This window comes from Gossypium arboreum, chromosome 2 (assembly GCF_025698485.1).
Source record: "Gossypium arboreum isolate Shixiya-1 chromosome 2, ASM2569848v2, whole genome shotgun sequence".
NCBI classification, from domain to species: domain Eukaryota; kingdom Viridiplantae; phylum Streptophyta; class Magnoliopsida; order Malvales; family Malvaceae; genus Gossypium; species Gossypium arboreum.
In genome coordinates this window covers 79,965,615-79,976,098 of record NC_069071.1, presented here as the reverse complement: position 1 = coordinate 79,976,098, position 10,484 = coordinate 79,965,615, and the positions used below count along the sequence as shown (strand labels likewise).

At 34.7% G+C, this 10,484-nt stretch overlaps 1 protein-coding gene across 1 annotated transcript; it reads right to left on the bottom strand.

Moving 5' to 3' along the window:
• Window positions 1–5,740: 5,740 nt before the first annotated feature.
• On the bottom strand, window positions 5,741–9,676 carry LOC108474272 (endoglucanase 8-like). The gene is made up of 7 exons (XM_017776230.2): window positions 9,351–9,676; window positions 8,844–9,251; window positions 8,420–8,512; window positions 8,177–8,338; window positions 6,894–7,005; window positions 6,494–6,657; window positions 5,741–6,186 (listed from the first exon to the last, which is right to left on the bottom strand). The coding sequence occupies exons 1-7, from the start codon at window positions 9,573–9,575 to the stop codon at window positions 5,863–5,865; spliced, it is 1,488 nt and encodes a 495-aa protein (XP_017631719.1). The 5' UTR covers window positions 9,576–9,676; the 3' UTR covers window positions 5,741–5,862.
• Window positions 9,677–10,484: the final 808 nt, after the last annotated feature.

Genomic DNA, 10,484 nt, shown 5'->3' with positions numbered 1-10,484 from the left:
AGTGGAGTGCCCCTAAACTACTTTCTTCTTTATTTTTCTTTTTTTTTTACACACTCTTACTTAAACATGCTTTTCTAAACAACAACACAATGGAGCAAACAAAATGTTGCTGACCTATTCGGCAATTTCTAGCATTGAAGTGTTGGAGTGTTTCATGGAATTTCTTTGATTTTTCTCTTGATTTTACTTAAAATTTTCCATTTTATTTATTATTGAGTATTGCCATTTCACTGAACTTAACTTTAAGAATCTTTAAGTTTATTAAAAGAAACTTACTAGAAACTAACTGTAATTGGAATTAGGACATTCTGTCAATTTTCAAGCAACTATCTCAAGCTAAACTCACCTAATTCAGTGTCACAATTTTTTAAGTTTAGTGAAGAATTAAGCTCCTCATTGAACATCATAAGCAAAAATATACTCATCACAGTCTAACAATCTTTGGCATTTATGTATGTTATGACAAAATGAACATACTTAACTAAATATCTAATGCACACAACACACCCCCAAACTTCAGGGATTCATTGTCCTCAATGTATGAACAAAGAAGAATAATAAATGCAAAAACATATATATATATATATATATATATATAAATATATATATATATATATATATAGAGAGAGAGAGAGAGAGAGAATGATATGACAAAAATAATGAATGCATGATGGAATGAAAAGAGAAACAAATGACATAAAAAAATTAAATGCTTGGAGTGAAAAAAAAATTTACTTTAATTGGAGCAAGTGGATTTGTGCGCAACATGCTTGTAACGCGTCTTCCATTTCAATGAATGGATTGGCACATCATCCTCTGCATCATCAAATTTGGTAAGGTCATCAATAATCCTGTTGATCTCACGATCTTTCTCTATCATTTGTTTAGTTGATGGAGGTGGGACAGCTGCAATGTCATCCGCAGGTGGTGCTAAAGTTGGTTTAGCTGCTTCTTCTCTTTCATTATCAGATACAATACCAACTGATTAAGTCTTGTCATCCTCCGCAGGTTCCTGTGCTTCTTATCCTTCAGTCACAGGGTGTGTAGGTACAGGTTTTTCTCACCGGCCTATGCATCACCTTCCTTTTCATCTACATTTGAGTGCAATTCACTAGGGAAGCTAGGAATTGCAGGCATAGGCCTAGTGATATTCTTTTGCAGGGACCTCTTTATTACAGCGTCTCTCCTTTCCACATAAGCGCAGAAGATGGCCATTTGTTCCTGTGCCCGTGCCAAGTCTGTAGCAATCCTCAATTCCTAGGTCTTAATTGTAAATAATATAATATTAACAAATAACCAACCAAAATAACATTTAATAAATATAAAATTTATATGAACTTACCTCAACCATAACGATTGTATCAACAAAAGTCGAGAATTAATCCGAGACTTTTGTTTTTCCTCGATTCAAGTCCGGTTGATTCTTTTATTAATCTAAATAATAATTTAACTCAATTAAATATTTCAATTAACTACAATTATCCTATTCAAACCTATAATACATATTAACGTAAAATTACAAAATTACCTCTAATATTTTAACTTTTATCGTTTAGCCCCTAAATCTAAATCTTATAATTTAACCAACAAAAGAAAATATCACAATACCCAAACATTCTTAAGGTTCCAAACAGCCCCTAACTTTCTCTAATTCACAACATTAACCATGACTTTTACTATTCTCACCACTAAGTCCTTAAACTTTAAATTCATCAAAAATTACTTAACAAAACATGTTTAACTAACAATTAAACTTAATAATCTATCAAACAAATTCAAAAATATTATTAAATCATTCATGGAAAAACCTTAAAATTTTTATAACTTTACAATTCAACCCCCGAGCTAAGTAAGTTAAGCTAAAACAAGTTCAAAAACATAAAAATCATTAAAAACGGGGTTCAAAAACCTCACAATGCACCAAAGGAAACTTGGCTGAATTTTCTCAAGCTCAACAATGGTGATTTTCAACAAACACAAGAAAATGGAAATAGATGATAGCATTATTTTACTGGTACATCCTTTTATTTATTGTTTTACTGCTTTACCTTTTAATTAACACTTATAAAATAATCAACCCATGTCCATAATTGTCCACCACCAATATAAATGGCATAATTACATTATAGATCTACCAACTTTTGTACATTTTTCAATTTAGTCCTTTTTTTTACCTAATTAACAATTTAAACTTGAAAATTTCTTAGCGAAAATTTAATACAACTCTAATGTAACCCTATAAACAATAAATAAACATTCAAATGTTTACTTAGTCGTCAGAATTGTGGTCCCAAATCCAATATTTCCGACACTACTGAAAACGGTTGTTACATAAATACCTTGTATTGGTGGCATGAAAAAGATACCCTTGAATGGAATTAAATACAATTGTTTTCGTTCGTTTCATCCAATGTCTCTAGCTTTTTAGCTTACTACCAATTTCTTTCTTTTTCTTTCTTTTGGGTTCAATTGCTTTATAAGTCATTTCTTCTTTTCACTTATCACCATTATACTTAAATCCACTTTTAAACCCCAATTAAGTATGATTAATTTCATGCTCAACTAAACCTCATTTAGCCTTAGGCCAGTTATCATTCCTATAAAAAGTCATGAGATATGAACTCGCGCTAAAATCTTTCAACATGGTATTCATTATCTCTCCGAAATAAGGGATACTTGCAATAGTCCCTTAAAGTTAATCCAATTTAATTCAAAACGCATGCATTGGGTTGGAATTGTTTGGCGCACAGTTGGGAAAACGAGACAGTTCGAATTCCCGTAAATAAATTGGCGTGTTCAATTGGAAAAAGCTAGTTGGATTCCGTCAAGAGAGATAATGATCGGATTTAAATGACCCACGCGATTGAGACTGCTGATTCTTGTTGGACTTTTCTAAATCGCAAGGTTGCCAAGATCCTAAATCGAGAACGCGTGTTACGTGGTTAGATAATTGGTAAGGGTTGGTTTACAAGTTGTATCGAAACCAACTATACAAGAAAGAGTTGACAGTTGGGGTGTCCTTGATCGCTATAACCAACTTATCGTTAAGAAAAAGGAAATCTATTTTCAAGGATTGGTTCGAGTTCGGAGCGTACTGAGGCTAAAGCTAAACATTAACACACTGATTTACTGACTTAATTTAAATTACTTAATTTTATTTTTGCAAATATCATTCTATTATTATTTCATTTTATTTTATACTTATTTTTCTTTATCAACTAAACTCCCCCTTATTTATTTTACAGCTCTGTACGTACAAGTCGTGGGCATGACAGCTGCCTAGACTTAGGAATTTGGTCACGTAAACAGAAAAATTAGGAATCTCAGTCTCTGTGGGTGGACCTACTACTCTGCAATACTATTTAATTCAATTAGAGCATAGAAAATTATATTTGATAGTTTCGACGCCCATCAAAAATTGTCTTAGCCTTTATTCATTTGTTAAAAACTTTTTTCATTAAGCTTTTAGGGATTTTCCTTTTTTTCTCTTTTCTTTCTTGTGTTTGTTATATGAGTTTATTTATTATGTTTTTTGGTGAAAAATATTTTTGTTACTTTAAAGTTTAAAGTTGGTAAACTTTAACTTTTAATTTTAATCGTTAAAGTTTTTATAATTTTATAAAATATAAGAATTGATAGTTTTATATTTTTTAACATATATTCCTGCACCAGTTGATGCACAATGTTTTAGTCAATACAATTGAAATGGGTGGAATAAACAAATGCAATTGATACAAGCTGAGATATTCACTAGTACAAAAAAAAAAAGAGTTGATTGTTCCATTTTTTTTTAATGTGCTTAGGACGACCGAAACCGAAACTAACTACATTAGTTCAAAAAGTCCTTAAACTTTTTTGAAAAAATCAATTAGACCTTTTTTTTTTTTTTTTTGCATCCAGTTGCACTCTTAACTAAGGAAACTACACTCAAGTAATCAATTTGGCCGTTAACTTTAACAATTTATTATTAATTATAAGGATTATCCTTTTTGTGTTTTATTTTTATCACATAGTATGTCATAGTTGTGCCACATGGCATTTATGGTTTTTTTTACTTTAAATTCTTTAAAATTAATTAAAATATTAATATATTAAAGAATTTTAAAATTATAAAATAATATTAAAATGTATAAAAATATAAAAATTATTAAGAAATGTTTTAAATCTAAAAGATATTAGAAATAATATATAAAAATATCTTACCTAAAGCAGGTCCTTTCCAGCAGTTGGGCTAATTTCGTAAAAGGCAAATGTGTGAGACTTGAAGAACAGATGAGATCTTATTTAAAAAGAATCAGACCATTTGGTACAGTGTCTAGATCATTGTGTTTGAAATAGATGTTAAATCTTTTGTTACAGCAGTTGAATAACTATTTTTATAATTTTATAATTCTTTTGTTTTTAAATTTTTAATAATTCATTTACTTTAAACGAAATGAATTAAATTAATCGAATAAAAATTAATAATTTAATTAGTTCAATCATTAATTCAGTTTGTTAACAAATATTTTTGATATATTCGCATATTGTGCTGCATACAATAATTTCATCATTGTTGGAAAAATTAAAAAAAGAAGAAAAATCAAAACCAGTGGCTTTCCTAGTCTCGTGCCCGGTTTTTTTTTTTTTTGTTTTTAAATAACAACAGCTGGATTTTATTGAAAATAACAAGGGAGTACAAACCAAATAAAGTCTTAAAGCCCAATAAATAACCTAAACTAAATCCAACAAACAATATGCTGGCCAGCTATTAATCAGAGATGCTTCCATCTCCATCTGTGTCCTGCCCAATTTTTACATTCCCTATTTGTTGTAAATAATAATTGTTATATTTTTTACATTTGTAATAACTTTTATAATTTTTTATAACTTTCGACACAATCATAATATATCACATAAAAAAAACACCATTGATTACCATTAACTATCAAAGGGGCTACTTAAATGTATTTTCTCAAGAGAAGAACTGATTTTTTTAGAAAAAAAGTTTTGAGACTGAATTTATTATGGTGAAGAATGGAATTTTATTGTGGATGTGAATTGTGCAACATGGAAGAATTACCTGGAAAATGATGATGATGAGACGGTCAATGGTGGAGTGAAAAATGGAAAAGCTTAGAAAAAAAAAAAAAAATTTCAGCCATGCACATGTATCAATAATAAGTGTTATGATGAATGGATACTGTTGTCAATTTCGATGCCTTTTTATAATTGCTAGGAATGTAGTTTCTTTCTTTATAAATCAATTTTTGGTTTTTCTACACTCCAAATTTTGTCTAAGAGAAGCCTTTTGTTTTTTCTTTCTAGGAAAATGACAAGTATCGAAACAATTGGAAAAATAGGCTACTATTCATGGTTTTGCTGGAGATATTTCCAATGGTGGTGGAAATGATCATGCTGGCAGAGTGTCAATAAAGGTAATGAATGTGATGGGGCATGTCATTCAGAGCAAAGGACCGAGGCTTGCTGAGGCAGATGAACAAGTTAATTGACCCACAAAAACAAATTAACTTCTCATGGAGGATCTAAGTGTTTTATCTAAGGCCGAATGATGGTTGTACTCGTCATAGAAACAAATCCATTGTAACTCATGTTTTGATCTATATATATCCCCTTACTGCCATTGAAGGGGAAATGAAGATGTTGATTGGTTAAATTTCTTTGTTGTTTTTTTGCAATCAATAATACTTGTGCCAGCAAAGAAAAAGGATGCAATCTTTAAAGTGTGGAAATGCAAGTGTTTTTGTTAATTGGGAACAGTTGGAATCCTTTGATTTCACAATAATAGGGCAGGGTGACCATTTTCGCACACCACTCGGAATTGTCATCATCCTTTTACATTGTTGTTTTGGAGTGTAGAAATCAAGGGTGAGCTGAAAAGAATGCCAGGAGTCCCACAAGCGGTGCATTGATGTACGTTGTGGGCTCCGACTCTTGAAAATAAGGCCTTGAATCTGGAAAAGCATCCGACACGTTAGGCCCACCAACCACTGCTCCCAGCAATAAATTGGGGTTTGGGTTCGGACTTACGTAATAGCGAGACCCCGCTTTACAGCCGATGCGAGCCGGGTGGGCCGCCACCGATGGCAGTGAGCTTCCCCTGTGATGAATCCTCTGAGGAAAGCGTGAACCGTACCCAACCATGTAGGACATCCCTAGTGGATTATCTCCCAGAATGTAGTTCACCTATATTTTCCACAATGAACTACAATTATTAATTCTGCGGTCCATCTTTTTTTTTTCTATTTAGATAAGAAAATGACCCCAAAATCACGTGGGGGTGTGGTCTTTTAATGATCATGCAATATCAAACATTCCTAGATCAGACATAGTTACATATTCACCATAAAGACAAAATCTAGCCGTTCATTTTGTCTGATTTAGGATATGGTCCCCTGATTTTTAATGGTGATGTCTATAGCTAAATAACTTCACTTTATCGAGATATAACAACAAACAAACAAAGGGTGGTGAAAAAGGATAAAATTGTTACCTGGCGTTTAGCCAACTGTTTGAGAAGGGCAGGGGAGGCTGATCTTTCACCACATGGCACCGCCTTGTTAGCGTGGCTTAGATAATTAGAATAGGCCAGAAGTAGGAAAGACAGTGACGTTACATGCTGCATGTTACTCCCTCCTGCTTTGAAGATCAGCCCACCTTTTTTTTTTTTTCCATCAAGAGAAGAAAAGGGTTAGTTTCTTAATTACCAGAAAACCACATGGATTCTGCAAAAAAAGCACTTAATTACAAATACAGTTCATCCAGCCTTGTACCACATGTGACAAACCTAATCATTTGCTTTCCTTATTCTTATTTATAATAGGGTTACTTTTGTCCTTTTTCTCCAGAGATCCTGTGTTTTACGAAAGGAAGGTGAAAGTAAGCATTTTTACCAGGAGAGTATTGAACTTGAGGATGAGAAATCCCAGGCAATACAGAGCAAATAAAACCATCAGCATTTTGCTTGAATGACTGGAAATAGTCAGCTCTTCCCATCAGCACTTCCTGCACACAGACAATACTAATTAACAACTATGTATCAGCTTCAATGTATGATATACTGAATCCCCTGATATATTACTGCAAAACCCGTAAATCCTAAAGTTATGCACAAAATATTAAATGCATGAATAGAAAGAAATCATGTACATGTTATGGGAATACTTTTTAAGAGTGAGAGGTCGTTAACGAAGGAGTCGTCATCAACTTTCAAGAAAAAGTTAAATGTGAAAGATAATGGGGTTAGCATGGTAGGGAACCGTTGCCCCAGACTTTAGGCACATGCATGTAGCAGTAGCTCGCAGAATGGGGACCCACGAGAAAACAGATCTCTAAACTAAGATGCTTAGACTTTGATGCCACCTCCAGTTGAGCACAAAATTCGGTTTATGATTGAGGAAACAAGACACCAACCTTGAATCCAGTCCATCAAAGCACAGTTTTAGCCTCTTTTGGCTCCAAATACTTGGTTCTTTAATTATTTTAATATTTAAAGAGAATGTCCAGATTGGGTTGTCAATGCACAAATTATGCTTCACATGGAAAGCCAAATTCTATGCTTAGATACATTTTATCATATACCCTTTTTTCCATGTCACATAATTATTGAGTCATTCCCCCATCTTATCTATTTTATATGTTAGAAATTGGTAGTAGCATTTATTTTATACAAAAAAGAGAATATCGCAATCTAACTTCTCCTTGGTTTAAAACCTGACCAAATGAAATCTAACTTTATTTTTTTTCTCGTGACCTGGATTGATAATAAGTCCAAAACTTCACAGCTTGCAAACTGTTTTCAGTTGCTCTAAAAGAAATCTTAAAAAAGAAGAAGGGGGGTTTGAAAATGGGGAAGAAAACTCCTCCACAAGATGTGAGGTCCACCAAGAAATATGATCAAAGTTATTCCCCAACCACGTGACACCGAGCCACATTTTCTATCAATTTTTTTCTTGCAAGTGAGAAAAACATCCCACATTCCCCAACAAAAAAACACAAGACAAGGAGAATAAAACACTGCAAGTAAATAAATCGATAGGCACACAAAAGAAAACAAACTCAATCCTAAATAATAATAAAAACATTCGTATCATTATAATCATTGAACCAAAACATATATAACCCAGGGATTAATTAAGAGCTTGGGTTTTTTTATTTGTTTAATTTATAGTTTTACCTTGGAAATGAGGACATTAATCCCAGCATGCTTGTTATCCCATCCAAACTCATTAATGGTATCTCCGGCTCTCAAGACCACCTCGTTTTTAACTATGTATTCTCTGTATGCGCGCTTCCTTGAGGCCTTGTGCAACCAAGCCGCTGCCCAAAGCAATTCGTCCTACAAATATATTTTACCTTATCAGCCAGTCAAAGTGATAATCAAACGGTTCATATTATGTGTGAAAAAGAACTATCTCACCTGGTAGCCATTCACGTCGCAGTAAAAAGGGCAGACTGCAGCGTGCAGGCTGCTGCTGTAGGCACCCCGGTGCTTGTCAGCAAAGTTGAACACCTATAGTAAAATTCCATTTTACCATAAACCACGATAAAATCTATATTTTATTCTTTTGTAATCAAATTAAAAATGCCACCTAATTTCTCTACTGAAATATTACCATAACAACAACTAAAATTCATTATTACACTCACCATTCGAAATTGAGCAATTGACTAGAAGCATTCTTGACCCGTGACTCGGGTACATTTTCTTTTTCTTTTTTATTGCGACAAGGTTAGAAATAAAAAATGAACTTCAATATTTTAGTGTCGAATCTTCTAAAGTAAACATTTTTAGTAAAAATAATAAAAATATATAATTACTAGGGCGAGTGACAGCGACGTACCCTAACGGCTCGATTGAGGAGCAACCTCGAGTAAGCAGGGTCACGTGACCTAAACACAATGGAAGCAGCAGCCAATGCAGCGGCGGTTTCACCTGCCACATCAGAACCAGGGTGCGCATTGTCGATTTTGTACACCGTGCGAAGCGTGTCCATGTCCTCCGGCCTTTCCCAACAGCTATGATCCGAGTACGCATCTCCAACTTGTACATACACCACTCCAGGCTTTGCCGTTGCTTTCAACAGATAATCCGTCGACCACTTCACCGCTTTAACGGCGTTCTTTAACTCCGGTCCCATGTTCCTCCCAAAATCTATGATACTCCAAGCTAATAGAGTCGTGGTAAACGCCATTGGGAACCCAAACTTTATGTTATCTCCGGCGTCGTAGTAACCTCCCGTTAAGTCCACCTGAAAAACAAAATACACATCAAAAGGCATGAAAGATTTAACAGGACTTCCTAGTGTCGTAAAAAGGGAAAATGTAGGATGTGGGAGAAGAGTAGATACGCCAGCAGTTGAGCCGTCGCGCAATGCGGAGTCGCGGCGCCATTTGACGCGTTGGTCGGGTGGGAGTTTTCCGGATCTTTGGCCTTCGAAAAAGAGAATGCTCTTGCGGAGAGCGTCGTGGTAGTCGTGGACGGCTATGATTGGAGTCGGTAATAGGAGTAAAGCAAGTGAGGAGGCGAGAAGTGCAGGGAAAATCCCCGGAAATGAGAACGATTTTGGCGCCATATTTTCCTTTGGGGAGGGGGTGGCTGGGCTAGCTTAGTTGGTTGCTCCTCGTAATGCTTAACTGATACTGCAAACCGAAGGTAAGGCCAACGTGGTATTTTATACTAAAAAAAGTGGCATCGGATTCCAGAGAGTGCACCATTAGGGATATGCCACGTGGAGAGACATGACTGCCAAAGTTGGGATTCCAATGCTTGACCAAGTTTATTGCGGGTTGAGGTGATTCGGGTCCGGTAAAGCCCATGAGTTGGGCGGTGAAAATGTGAGGGAATAATGGAGGGCACATGTGGACACCACCGCCTTATTAATGATTGACACGTGGAAAGAGGTAAGAGATTTGTGGAGATGGTGCAGCGAGTGAAATAGGGGAGATGTTTTTGCTGACGAATTGGGCATGTGACTTTCAGTTGGGTAGCGGCAGAGAGAGGAAAGGTGGGGGAGATAACAGAAAATAAACCAGAGAGTTGTTTTAATTTAGAGGTGAGTATCAAAGTTAAAACACTCACTTATTATAGGTGGCGATGATGTTGCATTAAGATATTGTGCAAACTATAAGCCAGTCAACTAGTGTGACATAGACCGTTCCGTTCAAACAAACGTGTGATTATACTGGTAGCTAATATCTGACATAGACCTCTAAACTTGACAGCAAAAAGTAAAATCCTGGCATTTATTTGCTAGCGAGTGTATTAAGTCCTGTAGAAGGGTTATGAAATGTCCCTATAAGCAACTAAATAAATTTCAAAAAACATTGGCTGTGACTAATTTTAATTTCATAATTGCGTAAAGGCGAGCAAAAGCATTCAAAAAGTAAGAAAAGCAAACAAAGAAACCTGAAAACGCATTGTCCGCGATTGGAAATGTTCATCCCCAAGCCCCAAAGTTTAAAAACTAGAATACAACTTTCTT